A 16,776-nucleotide genomic window follows, 5' to 3' on the forward strand; every position below is an offset into this window, starting at 1 on the left:
GACAGCCAGTGACATGCACATCCATCTTTCAATCTGGAACTTTCATTTAGTGTGAGAGCTCTTGGTTTCAGGGGCGTTGTGGCTAGGCGGGACACCGGGAGATTTCCCGGTGGGCCCCTTACAAGTGACAAGAAATAATCTCTCATCTATATTAAACATATAGTTATTAACTAGAGATTAAGAGCTAAACTTAAACATAAAGGGCCCGGTGAATGGGGTGCGTGGAATTTGAAAGGAATGAAGAACAAAGAGAAGATGGCCCGCTAGAATGAGGCTTGGGTGACCTGATGGAGGGGCCTTTGCTTTCGAGAATACCGTAGATTCGAGAATTAGCACTTGGGGCCTTATTTTATGCAACATTTATTGTGACCTTTAGAGGGGGGAAGGGGTTGGTTCACAAAAACAGAGCCTTCTCGCAGGGCAAAACTAATTCTGGCAGGATCTGCTTTAATTGTTTTGATTGTTTAATTGTTTTCTTATATAACTGTAGCGAGAAGGTAGTTGATGCTTGGAAATGGTCTGTTCTAAAAGTAACACAATAAAGAATGCCAGTGAAACGAAATATGAATTGCCAGCGATAGTTGGGCTGGAGGTAAAAGATTTCACCAGGGAAAATGTTTTTTCGCAGAGCAAAAATGCAGTCCCTCCCCCCAACAAAAATTATTAAGTGAGGCCCCTGAAGGCAGTCGCCCTTAATACTGTCCGTTCCATGAACAACATTCTCAGTCAGCTTTGATAGCACTGGTAGTGCTGAAATAGGTCTGTAGCTACATAATTCAGACTTTTTTCCTGACTGGAAAATTGGAGAAACCATAGTCAGCTACCGGAAAAGTCCGGAAAAGTGCCCTCCTCGATAGTGAAAATAAAACTTTTTGTAAGAGGCTTGGCTAATATCTCAGCTGCATCCATTATCAATTAAACGTGAACCTCGCCATGCATTGGAGATTTAGAACATTTCAGTCTATTAATCTCTTTCTTAACTATATCTATATCAACCTGTTTAAATAAAATGGTGGGTCTGGGTACATCAACAGGGCCCCTAGCATTCAAGTACTGTAGCGGATCATCTGTTGCCTGCTATTTTATTTTGGTGGCTAGTTTGGAAGCCTTGAATGCCTCTGAGAATATCATTCAGAGCATCATCAGAAGTGTTAATTATTTGTAGTGTGAGAATGGATATTCACAAGCTTGACTGGCTTGAACAAGCTGATTCATCAAAATTTATAATGTTTCAGAAATATTTGTTCTTTATAACTGTTCTAGATGCTGAATATTTTAAAACTACATTAGCTTGATTATGCAGTTTCCAATAAACGGCATCAATTCATTGATAATTGTACGAAACATGACATGGCCACAAAATTCTATAATAGAATAAACTGCCCACATGCAACTTTCAATTGTGCTTGCTGCTATATTTACTAGTAAATCAAAGTGTATTAGTAAATCAAAACTTAGCTTTTCAAGAACTCAACAGCCTAAACGTATAAAATTTCTGGTGGTACAAAATTTCAAGATTCCTGAAAGACCTCGAGGCATATGACATTCCTTGCCAGAACGGATACGAGGCTTCGTAGAATAAATAATCGTGTGGGTACTGGGTGCTCATGTTTGATCTTTTCACGTCTCTTTGCCAACATTCACCAAACAGCATTTCTAATTTGAAGTTTACGCGTATGATTTATTATCTTCTGTTTGTTAACGAGCTTTAAGATATGACGGATGTACAGCTACAAAGAGACAAATATGGGAGCTTGCCGTAGTAAGTATTTTCTTTGCAGATGACCAATGAAAGGTTGGCTATAGACGACTTGAATGTAAACACAAAAAGATGACCAATTTAAACACAGTTTAATGACCGGTAGACGTTTCTTACCAGCATTCTGCTGTTTTAAGTCATTAACTTATCCAAAATAATTTCTTCTTGCTTGTACTGACAATTATTTTTGCATTCTTCATTATTTAACAGCTCTATTTATTTATTTATTCCGAGCATTTCAATTATGAAAGAGAGTCAGGAACAGCGCGATACGAAGATGAGAATCCAATGTGTTGTGATAAAATTTTGAAATAAATTAAATTGAACAAGTGCTGAACCGGCTATTTAAATGATATTTCATTCCATTTCAACACTGTTCTCTAAATTTGTAGACAATATAACAGGTAACAATAAAAAATCTACTTAAGCTCAAACTTTTTCTCGACATGAAAAGTTAATTCATAATTAAGTAAAAATTACTTTTTAGAACAGTAACAAAGCTAAAAATCATTTCTAAGAAATGTGAACTGATTGATTCATATAAAATCTCAAATGACTTATGGTACCATGCAGCTCTTGGACTGCTTTCTATTCAGAGTATTAACACATATCCAGCAACTAAAGTAGGTAAAAACATGATTTGAAATCAGAATTGTAGATACATATGTATACAGTGGCCTGAGAATTGTATTACGTGTGAAACTAAAAGTTGCAAATTACAACTGATCTGTTCTACACAAAGCATGTATAGCTCTGCCTGTGTGGCATCAAGCACCATATGACAGACCAGTACAATATTAGTTATCATTATAGATGTAGATATAAGCTCACATAGTACATGAAATATCCCCTTTGATCAAGTGCCCATTATTATTATTGCCTCTCATTTCTTTCTCAATTAGTATTCCATGTTGGAATGTTTCCAAATAAGTTCCAAGCTAACAGCATCCTAAAAGGGGCTACAGTATGTTATGCTTCAAATTATGTTATTCCTGCAAAAAAGCTAGTGATATAAAAATTCAATCTTCTGTACTGTTGCAAGTTATCAACAGTGCCAGACCCAAAAGTTTGGTCTGCGCAGGGAACCCGCTGACCAACTTGTTGATTTTCATCCCCCATTCTGCCCAAGTATTAACAAGATTTTGCCATATATTCCGCCCACATTATTTTTTTATCTGATCATGTTCCTCGTGAATATTCCACCAATTAAACTTGTGACTTCTGATAACAAGGAAAACAAAGAATACAAGGTTTCTCCAAAAGCTGTTGCTTCAAATTCTGTGCACGATTTTGCGGGAAATGTTCGCTATCCGCAAATTTTACAATTATTGTTCTGGCATTTCCTATGCAGAGAAAATACTCTACAGTCTGGCAACAGTGTGTATATCTAACATTGCTAGTGAATGATGAAAAATCAAACAAGAGGCTTTCTTTCAAACTTGAAAAGTCTATATTGTATAAATGTTTTTCTATTAGTTACTCTATATCGTCTATGTCAACTAAAAGCATGAAATGCAACAATTGACCTATGTGTTTAAACTTCTTAATATTCTGTTTAAACTTCTTACTTGAATAATCACATAGTTGCCAAGTCTCCCGCATCCTGCTGGAAACTCCAGCATTTCAAGCTTCTCTCCAGCCGAGCTCTGCAACAGCAAAACCTAGAAAAATCTTCAGCATTCTATGATTTTCAAACATTCAAAATTTACTTTTACATTTTGAGTATTGTCATCGGTTTTTTCATGCAATAAATAGAGTTGTCTTTCTTATGTTTAGGTGTCTCAAGGTCTTGCAACCTGCAGTTCTAATCTCCTTTCATCCCCTGCTGCTTTTCTGTATCGTGTTGCCATGGGAATTTTTGAAATTTTTGGAACAACAGATCAAGCTCCACATAGCTACACAGTGCTGCTGCGCAGCACTCAAATCTCCAGCATTTTCATCTCCAAAACTTAGCAACTATGCAATAACCTAATTTTCAATCTACACCGCAAGTTTTGTTTCTTCCAATTCTTAACTGTGCAAGCTAGTCAATTTCAACTCTGCTATTGATGTTTCCAAGCAATATCAAGTACTTCTATATTCGAGAAATAATTCACAATTAACGCCCTGTTTATATGCTTTCATCCTATAATATAAAATAGAACTGCTGGGGCTAAAAGTAGGATAAAAAAGTTGGTATGCAGATTTCTGCAATTCATGAATCGAATTTGAAACATAGGTATCATTTGTTGGTCTTTTCTGAGTGCAGTACCAAGATTTCATAACTTGGAGAGGGTATCACGTTTTGTAACAATCTAGCCAGGCAAATATGGGAGGAAGTTGTTTCCAATTTAAATTCATTTTTGTTTCAATTTTATTGAAAGCTTTCTTACAGCACATTGAAAAGTATGTGAGATATTTTGATATTTGTATCTATTACAATGTTTTATTTTTTTATTCACCTTCAAGCCTCAGCCAATGGTCCAGATATGAAACTGCTCAGCCAACAAGAAACTTTGGCAACACTGACCATTGGTCAAAAATGAAACACAAGGTAATGTTTTGATTTAATTTTCCGTACATTCTGAAACACAGTGGGTACTTGACCCCCCTCATTTTTCAGAAGGAAAGATTAAGTTCTTTTTGTTCCCCCTTTAGCCTACATGTGCTTAACACTTTTACAACAGTCTGTGGGCTTTCTTTGGTTGAGCAATGTTGACCTGTCATGGACCAAAATTTTACCAAACCCCTTTTAATTTCAATATGCCAAAGCACTTTTTGCAAAGCAAAACCTTTCTCACGAATTGAATTATGGAACTTGTTTTAATAAAGACATATTTATTTCTAAAGCCCTTACAAAGAAGGAAGAAATCTGTGCCATGCAGCACCAAGCTCTGCTCATAAAATGTTGGCTGATATTTTTCAGCAACTATGGATAGCTTGGGTATTTGTTAGGCAATGTAAGAAGCTATCTAAATTGTTGATGAAAAGTATGCTATTTCTAGAATTTTGTGTTGTCTCTTTTAGTCAATAGATTTTGAAGTACATGAGAACAATGGAGTATCACATAACTTCACCGGAGAGAGGCTGCCACATGAAAGAAAAGGTAAATACACTGATGGATCTCCTTAAGGAAGCAACAAAATAGTATTGCAATTTTTCATACCTTATCTTTGCAGCCTAAGCACAATTTAAGTAATGTAAACAGGTGGACGTGAAGAAATGTTTTGATGTAATTGCCATGTAATGTAGTAGTGGGTTTGATAATGGTCATGACAGGTAGCAATTTTGCAAGTTGTGGTAAAAGCATGAAACTTGGTAAAAATACACAATTTGATATGCGTAACAAAAAAGAATATAGACCCATTAGAAAAACCCCTTTGCACAATTTTTTAAACTGGAGTACTTGCCCCCAGTATTTAGAAACCTTCATGTAGTAAATTCTTTTCTGTTAGCTTTACAGCCATAAAACTTGGCAAACCTACACCTGTTTCCAAACTTTTCAGAAAAACGAAAAGAAAAACACAAATTTCGTGTCAATATTCGATATCAGCGCGATGAAAAATTACTTTTTAAACGATTTTCATTTTTCACTCAATTTCCCTTCAAGATGTTTTGCACTTCCTGCACCCAAAAAAGTCAGCAAAATTTCCAGTATTTTTTCAAATAATTCATTCTTTAAGCAAATATTTGAATTATCTTCATTGATTTTAAACGAAAGTGTATTTTTTATTGGCCTACTACGTGCTTCTAATGTCGATTATGCCAACGACCCTTGCTTATACACGTGCATTGCCCTGTTTTTGCTTGAAATTGATACTCCATCTTCATACAACTGATACAATTTGTCAAACAAGGTGCCTAGATTTTTACTAGATCTTCTGCTATCTAGATTGCTGGATATATGGATGACGAGACCTTAAAATATCTTGTAGACATTACAAATGTTTATTCTAATTCATGTTTTTTCCTACACAGGAAAAAGAGACCTGCTCACATATCGCCATGATATTGATGGATCTATGCGCAATATAGGAGTCAAATCGTTTTCGGAATGGATCATTCATGAATTGAAAGGAAATGTCCCTGGTGACTATAACAAGACCCGTTCTGCTCCTCCAAAGATTCACCGAACGTCTGCAAATGACAGAGCCAAAGATGGATTTAGATACTGGTATATCGAAAAGAAACCATCAACATGTAAGTCTGCCATTTTGTTGCGTAGCTCTTCGTGAATTCAGAAATAAAAAATCCCAGAAAGTGCCTAGAAATAAAGTGTTCACTAGAAACAAAACCGCAGAAAGTTCCTAGGTTATGCGAAGTTTTTACACCATTCACTCTCGAGCTTGCTAGCTAGAATTCAGCGGTCATATACGAATGCGAACGCACAGAACATTTGGCCCATGCAAAGAGGCGGTCCGTTTGGACGCATATCCAATGCGGTACCTCAGTGACATGAAGTTCAAGAAGGCAATGAATTTGATAAATCATGAAAAATTTTCATCTTACGAGACCTACTGTCGCTACATAGGAAATTTGGATATAATGTATTTTTAAAAAAGTATGTGCATGCTGGTATTGAGATGCGAATGATTTTAAGGACCTTGATTTTCCGTCGTCATCTTTCACAATAGATGCTATTGCTGCCTTGATTTTACTAATTTGTATCGCCGGTTGTCTGTGTTTATAAGGTATTACTAAAACTATTTATTGTCATACATTCGCATTGATACCCTCGCTCTTTCTTACCAACGTCTCTTGCCAGCAGTCCGTACATTTACCCTGCAATTGATCAATACGTCATTTTGCATTCAATATGACACTATGGAGCATGGACCATTATTGCAATGGTATGAAGTAAGGTGTGTCGATCAGGAATGCACGAATAATGCATCTATGTTTTCATAACAAGTACAGATACTTTTAATTTCAAATGATATTGGTAAACAATTATTTGTTCAAAGGATTTGCAGTATTCCCAAAGAGGAAATTGTTTTTATCTTGATGTCTTACACCTTAAGAAAAAACAGCAGCTGAAGAGCCAACTTTTTATCTGCTTATTAACATTTAAGAAGGGATCTCGTGGAGCGAATCTTGGGATTTTCTTCGTCGTTTATCTACTTCATTTTTGCCAGACAATAGAAACAATTGTCTTTTCTGTATTCAATTCTCCATCTGTTTTACACCCAGTCATTAAGAAAGAGGAAAAACACTTTTAAGCTTAGAATAGTTATAGTCACTTTCATACTTTACCAGCAAAAATGCATAAGAAAGTACGTAGACCTGTTTTGCAATTTTATCGAATGCATCTCTTGGTAAATGCCAGTTGAACTGTAAACTACCGACGAGGAAATATACCATAGATGAAATTTTGAATGACTTTCCTTCCTAGACCCAACTTTCCTGTAAGAATGATATGACATGTGCTGTTCTTTTTGTCTGTAGTTTTAGTTTTAAGTTTATGTTTAGTTTATGTTTTAAGGTTAGAAAATGTGCACTATGTGTAGTTTGTTTTCACCATCGGCCAAGTCGCTTTATTTGTATTGGAATTTTTTCATTCAATTTGCATGTTTACCGATGGTTCAGATAGACCATTATTTCATTTAACAAGCACTTTTCGTGTCTTTCTTGCAAAATTCATTTGGTGTTTGTCTGAATTTCATTCGCGTTGTTCAACTCCTCTTCATGAGAGGTACAAATATTTAGCCATTGGGATCCAGAAACAAGAAAAATTATGAAAATTGATACGTTCCTGAAATAAACTACTCCTCTTTTAGATTCACGATGGATGGGTTCTAAAGGCAGCACTCTAGGACTTGCTGGCTAAAGAAAATTTTTAATGGAGAAAGATCTAAGATCATAACCAACTTTCACAAGCATCGATTATTTTTGGCAAAAGCAAAGACCCTCTGTGTCACTGACCAATGTGCACAATATTTTTTAACAAAAAACGTAACCTCGTCGAAAAGTCAAGTCGTGATAACGGGAGCTGAGTAAATTGCATACACTATCTATTTTCATTGTATTTTTGCTTTGTTTATCACTAATAGAGTGCAGAAAAGGACGCTATGTAACGATTTAAAATTATACTTGACTTGGAATGGTTCTGTATGCTACTTGGTGAAAAGATCTGCTTGAGGTTTTGGTATTATAATTCTGTATAATAACTGTTGTGATGTGTCTTAAGTCACTTTTATTCTCTTTTCTTAAAGCGAGCAGTGATGATGTATCTTGTGCCATGTATGTCAGGAGGTGTGACATGAGAGTATTTCAGTTGAATCAATTACAAGAAAACGTTATCTCTCCCACTGTAAAGATTCTATGACTGACTATCTATCATCGAGTAGCTATTGACAAGCATCAAAGTTAATTTCCAACGAACTTACGGACAATTGATTCATATCTTAACTTAACATTCATTTACCAAGTGAGTTGGGTCATTTCATACGACTTAAACTGTGGATGCTGATTTAGTTTGTTCAGGTTGGCAGGTTTTAACATTTTTGGTACATATTAGCCTATTTTCACAGGCGTAAAAAGCACGTTAATTGGAATCCAGGGATATTGCCTGTCACCACACTTCCTGCTATCAGTCTTATCGTATTCCTTTACATACCTGGAAAACATCTCATCAGATTTTTAAGCTCGTTATCGTTTGAAATCCCTGAGATTTTGCAGATCAAGTAGCTCGTCCCGCTAAGAGGAGAGGTAAATCGAAATTAAAGAAGGTTCAAAACCATTCATATGTGATCTTAAAACAGATTTTGTTTGACCAATTTGTCTGCCGACGATCTTTCGTTTGGGTTATTCCTTCAATTAAGCCACTGTTTGGTACATAAAGTAATTATCGTTTGCTAGATGTTAATTGTATCTTAAACGAAAACCACCCCTTGATACACGAGCATGTAAATTACATGAAGAACTTATATCTGGGCGTAGCATCCGGGACTACTTTTGTAATCCTTATTTTCGACTTGGCTGACAATTGGCTTTAAATTTAAAGTACATTCCAGTCTGTAGTTAGCTTCAGTTCTGGTGTTAATGAAATATGAAGAGTCTGAATAATAAACGAATGATGGGTGGTCATCTTACTAATTAGATACACTTAGGCCACTTTAAAGCTTAGCTCAAAATTGATATTATAGTGGAGAATCTGATTAGGATCAGGAAAAACCAACGCCGTCGTTTTATTAGCTATTGCTGTATGACTAGGGGAAGCTCTCTTAACGGTATAAATGTTTCTAATGTTGCCAAATAGAATAACAAGATGATGTGGTTAGGCAGTTGATTGAAGTTGCTTTCCCTTGTTCATAGATGAGGAAGTAATTCAAATGATGGTAGGATATGTACCAGCTTAACCTCTCTTGACATAGACACTGTTCAGTGGAAATAAATATCGTATGATCTTTAACAATGAACAATAATACAGACATGTCAACAACATAAGAACACATTTATTAAATTCCTATATATTGTTTTACTTGAAAGATGGAATTTCAAACTTGAGATTTTTAGCCTTTAAGGTTTCCTTCCTTATTTCTAACTATTCAGTTTTCTTATTCATTTCCAACGTATTCAATTCCTATATTTTGTCAATTTTCCCAACAAGTTTAGTATTTGTCCTTCTTCCTTTCTATCTTTGCATTGATTCTCTTTCTTCCGAAACGCTTTTTGCAGTTGCGTGGAAGTCTTTAAAGATGGCCATACACATTTCGTCCTTCCTTCGTGGCATTGTGGTGATAAAATTTGTTGCTGGATTGTTTGTTGTTCCATTTGCTTTTTTGAGCAGATTTCTCTTGAATACGTCAACTACACCTCTGATTTCTCAAGCAAATGTCCGTTCTTTACAACTATATAGACGTGTGTTGTTGATCTTTCCTCTGCTGAAATTTGCCCAATGTCGTGTTTATGTTTTTGTCGACTCTGCCTATTATTTGCTGGGCTTTCGCTTCTGTTTTTATTTGACAGCAGCAAAGGCAGTTAAGAGACATGAGCAAGTTGTCAACATCTCCTTTACAACATGCACTTCATTAAAAAATTCACATGATTTAAGAACCAATCGAACTTCTACTTATATTGCATTTGCATATTACTGATCAACTAAACATCTTTTGCCGATATTAAGGTCACCTCAATATGAAAGGTTTTAAGTAGGTTTTTGACCTTCTCCAAGGACCATTATAAGAAGTAATGGGCTAATGTAAACTCCTTGTAGGACCCCAAATTACTGTTATTTCCCTATCAAAGCTTTTTTCCATCCTTGATATTTTTGATTAAAATTTCAATCAAAATTCTGATCTACAAATTCTTTAAGTACGAGGAACGGCAGATCTCTGCCAGTGTAAAGTTCTTTGACATTGTAACTGGGTTGAGATTCTACAAGCTTCAAATGTTGAAGGGCATTAAATTGAAGATAAAAGGCTTCAATGAAAGAAAGAAAAACCATTTCTGAATTGGAACAAGGGAAATTATTTTGTTACAAAGATTTTCTTATGCATTGCACCAAATTATTAAATCAATGAAAATGTGTAAATTCTTTGTAAGGTGATTATGTTGTTCAATATCTGTTTTCAAGTAAACTTGCAAAATGACAAACAATACTACATCATACCTGACATAGAATGGAATATTATTTCAGTCTTAAAGATCATAAATATATAATATAAGTTATAAAAGGGTCGAAAGTTAAAGTGTATGAGTTATAAAAGGCCCTTAAATTAAAATTTCTAAACTTTTGTTTTGATATCTAAGGTCAAGTATCTCGAATCTTAAATTTCAAAATATTGTTGACAGAAGATAACCGTAAGCTGGGGGTACTTACGTAAGCTGGGGGTACTTACATAAACTTTAATAAACTCTTAGGAATTGTGAAACATAGAATATGATGAAAATATAGCTTCCAGATGATCTTTAGTTCAGCAGAATCTTTCTACTGACTGTTAACCTGTCTTGATATCAGTATGCAAAAATGGAACTCGAAATTTTCTTTGGATAAATTTTTGCATGAAGATGTTCTCATCAATGGATCTTTGTAAATAAAAAGACCTATAATTTCTTTAGTTGAAAATGGAAAAATAATGGTAACGATATTTTGAACATTTACGATAAATTTACCAAAAAAGCCTTTGTGTGCATTGTGTGCTTATTGACTACATTTTAACATCTTATCCGTATAGCTTATTCTACCATAGCTGATTGTGTCTTGGATGAAAAAGAATTATGAAAAATACCATGAAAAATATTTTCGAACCAACTCTAAAAAATACCTATGGCATAGCCTATTAAAACATTCTCACTTGTATACATAATTGTGGACTCTTAATTTTCCTGAAGGTAGAACCTGGATGCGTTACAAAAACCTTGTGGAGTAAACCCATACTAAAAAGGCTATTCCAACATTAAATGCTGTCAATATAACACTTTTTCTGATATCATGACGTGGATATAGTATCTGAACAAAACAGTGCCAAAAATTCGCGAAAAATTTGGCCTGTTTATTCAAGAGCTATGATTGGCTGCAGAAGTCACAACAGCAGTGCAAGAAACAGTGTCTTGTATTGGAGGCCTGATTAGGCAATTTTCAGGCTATTTAGCAAACGACACCACCTCCTTAAATTAGGTATGAAGCGTCTTTTCCAAATTGGTTGCAAAGTTTGCAATCTTAAATAAAAAAATCAAGAACTCTGTTCACCTCGAAAAAACACTTTTTCTGTATCATATCAAAAACACTGATCAAGTTGATTATTCATCTTTTCTGAAATCATATGAATCGCGGCTATTAATTTTTTATCTAATTCAGCACTGTTTATATGCCGGCAGGCTGCCGGTTTACAAAATGAAATGAACATACAATTAAGTAACAAACATAATGTTTTTAATTAATGATGCTAGATGAATTTTTTCTAGTGTCAATGTCACCCATTTCACCAATAGGGACAACATGTTGTTGGGACCTAGAACCTCTTATACAAATTACTGCAGTTCTAAGTAAGCAAAAACTCAGCTTTCTTTTGATCCAAGCAGAGGTTTCACTTTGGTGATGTTTTACAGCAATTAGTTCCGACACAGGTTGGACAAATTTCCTCGTTTCAATACTCATACCATCATTGCATGATAAAATCAAAGGGGTGAAAGTTCCGTTTTCTTGATTCATAACAACCTGGTTGTATTTTCTCTTTTTCGCCAGCTCCATAGATCTGAAGGTTGCAGCTAGGGTTTTACAGCGATAGCTAGGAGCGAAAGGGTAGAATAGCCTCACATCCACAAATGCTCTTTGCATACGTTGCCAAAAAGCTCTTGCACTTGCATCAGCACGCAACTCTACCCCATTCTCGGATTGTTGTAAACAAGGTTCCTTGCACACATCCTTGCATACAATTGACAACAAATCAACAGTGAGATCCCTCATTTCATTATGACGAAGGGTGACAAAGCCCCCAATCTTGCATGAAAGAGCATGATCGACATTAAACTTTGCCTTACAAACACATTCTGAAGAATAATTCTTTAAGTCCCATGCATACCGCAAATGAATACCATCATAAAGTTTATTGATTGCTTCCAATTCCAAAATTTGTAATTTGAATGGTGCCTTACGGAGACACACAGCTAGATAGTTGTTACGAGTTTTTTTCTTTATGTCCTACAGCCTATTTTAATCTGAAAAATACTAAGATGTTTGTTCTTAAATTATTATCTCGTTTTTTGTAACAGTCAGAATTAGCTTTTGGGTTACTCATTCAAACCAGCAATCGTTCTGTGGTAGCAAAAGTTAAAGATTAAAAATTAAAAGTGAAAAAGCAAACATTTGGAAACTCTAAGCCTTGAAATATATATACCCAGTTGTTAATCAAATTAGGCCAATTAGAAACACGAACACATTAGTAAGAAGTTGTCCCATCTGTACTGCTAGTAAATATATATCTAGACATTTTATACTGTGAAGAGTTTAAGACGAAAAAGTTAAGTATGTTCGAAATTTTTGCATTCAAAGTCATTAGAAAAAGTAGTACAACCGCCGCACGCTAGCTTTGACATGAAATGCCTTGACTTCTCAAAGGGCCTTATAAAACCTCTCCAGACGACTCGGTTTTCTTGTCCTAATAAACTCCATATATTTGAAAGTATGATTAAAGAACGTTTATCCTGAAGATAGAATAGATTCTAAAACAAACTATCAGAAGACAACTCACTTCAAATAATTGAAATGAAAAAGTATTTAAGTCGTTCAAGGAAATCGGATAGATGAGGTTGTCTCGCTTTTTAAAAGTGATAGAATAAGTCGTCTCTCGCACGTTTTTTTAATAAGATTATCTACAAGAAACAAATGATAGAATAACAGGTAGTTAGGAGGCCTGAAGGGAAAAAAATATTATAAGTAATTCCTGCTGGTGATAATTGATGAAATCAAAGTTTATCATACTTGATGAAGTTATTGGCTTAAGGTAATCAATGTATGGTGCGATTAATCTACAGGACTAATAATGGTTTTTCTTCTTGATACAGCCACTGTGACGATTTACGATTTTGTCGTATCAACCTTCATAAGGTAGTTTATTTTCCACAACACATCGAGGAAAACCACGTCAAATGTGGTCTGTCGTTATGGAAACCGTATCTAGCTTAGTTTTTCTCTTTGAAAAAGTACCAGGTTCCTGTCCATACAAAGTATATCAATGAAAAAGGCGTCATTGGTGAAAAGCTCCTCCTTAATAATACTTTCAATGCACTCTAAATCAATTGGGGTTAAAGAAGCTCACTGTGGATTGCATTTCTTCTTACGTCACCTAATGAGTCTATTTTCGTTCGAGTCTAATTCAAGACGGCCTATTTTAAGAGCACAGATACGGTTTTTATAACAAAAGGCTAATTACAAGTGATTTAAGTTGAACGAAAGGAACTGTAGCGAGGGATATCCTTATTGAAAAATGAATCACTCCACTCCTTTCCTTCTTATATTTACCGCAATTTGTTTTGGTGCCAAACGTAAATAACGGATGTTACATGAAAATTATTGCCCTGCTTATTTGCAAAATTTGTATTCAGTCATGAAATCTAGAATCAAAGTTCTTTTTCATTAAAGTTTTTAGAAATTTAAAAAGGGTTATAATAATTAGCTAATCATTTAAATACACGGACATGCAAAAAGCCTTTTGCGAATCACGAGGTGTGTTTGTTTAGATTTTTCTTATCAGTTTACTTTTGATAAGAGAATGCCTCGACGGATGAGTACTAAAACGAAAATATTCAAGTTGATACTGTCATACATTGTTAAGTGACACAACCCTAAAAAATCCTGGAAATTAAAAATTCATTTGGTAGGCGTCACCCCTCTGAATCTTTCAATAGAAAACATGAAATTCTTAAAAATTATTTAAGCAACGGATATGCTAATTAATAATTCAATTGGATGGGCCTACAGAAAATAAGAATTTCCCTTCTTTTTCTTTCTGTTCTCTAAAGGTACTTTGTCACCGTCAATTTCTGTATATTAACCGCGCTACCTTATAAGCTTTAGGTTAACTCAATTTATTCAAATAATGAATGTTTTGACATAAATTACAAAATTTTGGAAATTTGTAGGCCTCGAAGAAAACCTGCCTTGCTTGTCTATGAAAATAAAACTCATTTTAGCTGATTCTCCACTTAAAATTAGTTGGAAGCTTGTGCAGAAGGATACATGACTCGAATTACTACAACATTCACTATTTGTGTCATTGTAAAAACTTATTGTTTGGTAATTTGCATTGTGACTTTACCATCAATCTCAATGCCATATGAGTAAATATAGAAACCAAAACTTCAACTTTTCTTTGATTCTAGATGCTTTGTCATCATGATAAGTGTGATGCCATTTCTACGCCCATAAGACTAATCTTTATCTTATCGAGACAAAGTATTTCACCTCGTCAGCTGATTTTGTTTTGATGTGCAGGCTGCATTCTGTTATGACTAATGACTATTTTCTCATGACCAACACAATTTATACAGGGAAAATTTAAGTCGGTATTTAATCTAATGTCTCCCGACATGAATATCCTCGGAGCGCCTCAAACGCATACCCTTACATCTTCCCAAGCACAAAGACGGTGATTGTGCGCAAAATAGTCTGAAATTCTTCTGTATTCAAGTTTTGTTTCATATCCTTAATTCTAATAAATACAGAAAATGCTGAGACTGATGTGATTAGAAGTTCATCCAATATCGGATTATACCCAATGCCGCTGCTCTCTAAATTATTCTGCAGGAAGCTTGCATATATCTGAGCAATATCCGTTTTTTCAGAACATCTCTAATTCCTGTTTTCAGCCTTTCTAGAAGTTATTTCCTTGACCTGTTCATGTTTAATTTCAAATAACATATGAAGTATGGGGACTATGATCGAGCTTAAAGTACGGTTCGTCATTGTAACAGTTCCGTTTTTTAAGGGAATTAGGCCATAATAGCCGCACTGATCTTTTGCTCAAGAAAAGACAAATAATTTGCAATACTTAACTGCGGTCAATAATCATACCAACGCAGTGATTTATCACTGTTTAGAGATGAAGCGGTTGACCTGGTTAAGCACGTTACCTCTCCTGATTTCAAATCACTATGTACAATGCTTTTTTTCCCTTTTTCACAGTAGCTAGAATAACTAAGTAATCAAACCAACCAATTCAACGTATAGAAAATAGCAAAGCAAAGTACTGTAATGTAAAATAAACATATCTAGGATTAGGGGGTATGAAGGAGTCCTTTTTTAAAACTTCCATCATAGAGTGTGTTATTCATACACTACTGGAGGATAGCTGCAAAATGTACCTCCTCCCCCCCCCCCCCTTTTACTTCCTTCAAATGGGCATTTCCCTAAATCAAACCCAACAGCTTTTATACTCATTATAGCAACCATTATAAAATGAGGCGTCTATTCCAGCCTGTACCTAGCAAATAGTTCAGCGTGATATACACGGTGACGGTGAAATTCAGATTTCAAAGCATCGTATTCCGCTGATGTAATGCGTCCCTCCGTACTTTGCTGATGTAATGCAGACGCGACCTCTTGATCTTCCTGTGAATACAGGCAACGCTTACTGCACAGCAGTTCAAACCTCTTTGGTAGAGACGTAAACAATCAACTTCTGACTGCTAGAGTATTGCCCGCCTGGTTGCAAAAGAAAGCTTACAGCGACAGACATAAAAACACACTTCGGGATAATCTTTTGTTTAAAATTTTTTCTAGCGATGTTTTTCCGTGTCTTTGTTAGCCTCAACGCTCAAAGGCTTGGGAGGAAATCACTTACGTAAAGATTTTCACTGCTCAAATGTCGGTAGCTTACAACCGTGCAGCATTCCCAAGAAAAGAGGGCGTTTTGGTGTCTAAACTTAAGGCTTCAGACATACTTAAAAGATCTCTTTACATAAAAATCGTCGCTTAAAAGAATTAGGAATGCTATTCACGCTGGCAAAAGCTGTGGAGGCGCCTATAAATAGAAACACAAGACTCTTTAACATTGAAAACGACAGCAAAGATAACTGAGAGAGGCCGCCATCACAAAGATTATCACTTGGGAAGTTTTCATTCCATGGCATTTGCCTGTTATTGCACAAATTCACGCTAATTCCAAGATATCAAAATTTACACCTTGCCAGTAGCAAACAACTTAGCTCCACATCTTCTTCTTTGAATGCCATAGGAATTTTGCAGAATTTTTCAGGCAAACGTCATTAAATCAAAAGGAGAACATGCTCTTAAAAGCAGCAGAGGAGGGCAAATCCCTACAGACATACGCTTGAAAGAACATAATACTACCACTCCTGGTAACAACATTTACACATAGATAGCCTAGTATCGTGATGAGCTAATGGTATTGATAAACACAAGCGTTGTATGCCTATGCCCTTCAAGGCTTCAGTTAATTTTCACTATTGCATGGAGTTTTGAACCATTTCACATTCAGTACCCAGCGTCACCATTTTGGAGGGGGTCAATTGCATTTTCCCCGAATGAGGAAAAGAGCAATGACATCATCAACAATAGTGCTTCGTCACTATTGGAT

The 16,776-nt window shown here is 35.4% G+C and overlaps 2 protein-coding genes across 3 annotated transcripts; one reads left to right on the top strand and one right to left on the bottom strand.

The window, feature by feature from the left end:
• The first annotated feature begins 1,567 nt into the window (after nucleotides 1–1,567).
• Nucleotides 1,568–7,934, top strand: LOC135693469 (uncharacterized). Of its 2 annotated transcripts, none has more exons than XM_065211965.2 (5): nucleotides 1,568–1,762; nucleotides 4,208–4,292; nucleotides 4,766–4,844; nucleotides 5,717–5,938; nucleotides 6,507–6,792. In XM_065211965.2, exons 1-5 carry the CDS (start codon nucleotides 1,716–1,718, stop codon nucleotides 6,644–6,646), a joined length of 573 nt encoding a protein of 190 aa, XP_065068037.2. In that variant the 5' UTR covers nucleotides 1,568–1,715; the 3' UTR covers nucleotides 6,647–6,792. The 2 variants fall into 2 exon arrangements, with proteins under 2 accessions (XP_065068037.2, XP_065068038.2); XM_065211966.2 differs by lacking the exon at nucleotides 6,507–6,792 and adding an exon at nucleotides 7,516–7,934 and having other exon boundaries at nucleotides 1,574–1,762.
• Nucleotides 7,935–8,078: 144 nt separating this feature from the next.
• On the bottom strand, nucleotides 8,079–12,281 carry LOC148959073 (uncharacterized; the record flags this gene model as incomplete). The annotated part of the gene is made up of 1 exon (XM_089111049.1): nucleotides 8,079–12,281. A coding segment is annotated over one exon (669 nt), but the record flags the coding sequence as incomplete, so codon positions are not given.
• Between the last annotated feature and the right edge of the window lie 4,495 nt (nucleotides 12,282–16,776).

The sequence above is a fragment of the Rhopilema esculentum genome, chromosome 11 (genome assembly GCF_057945365.1).
Source record: "Rhopilema esculentum isolate cy_ngs chromosome 11, ASM5794536v1, whole genome shotgun sequence".
Taxonomy (NCBI): domain Eukaryota; kingdom Metazoa; phylum Cnidaria; class Scyphozoa; order Rhizostomeae; family Rhizostomatidae; genus Rhopilema; species Rhopilema esculentum.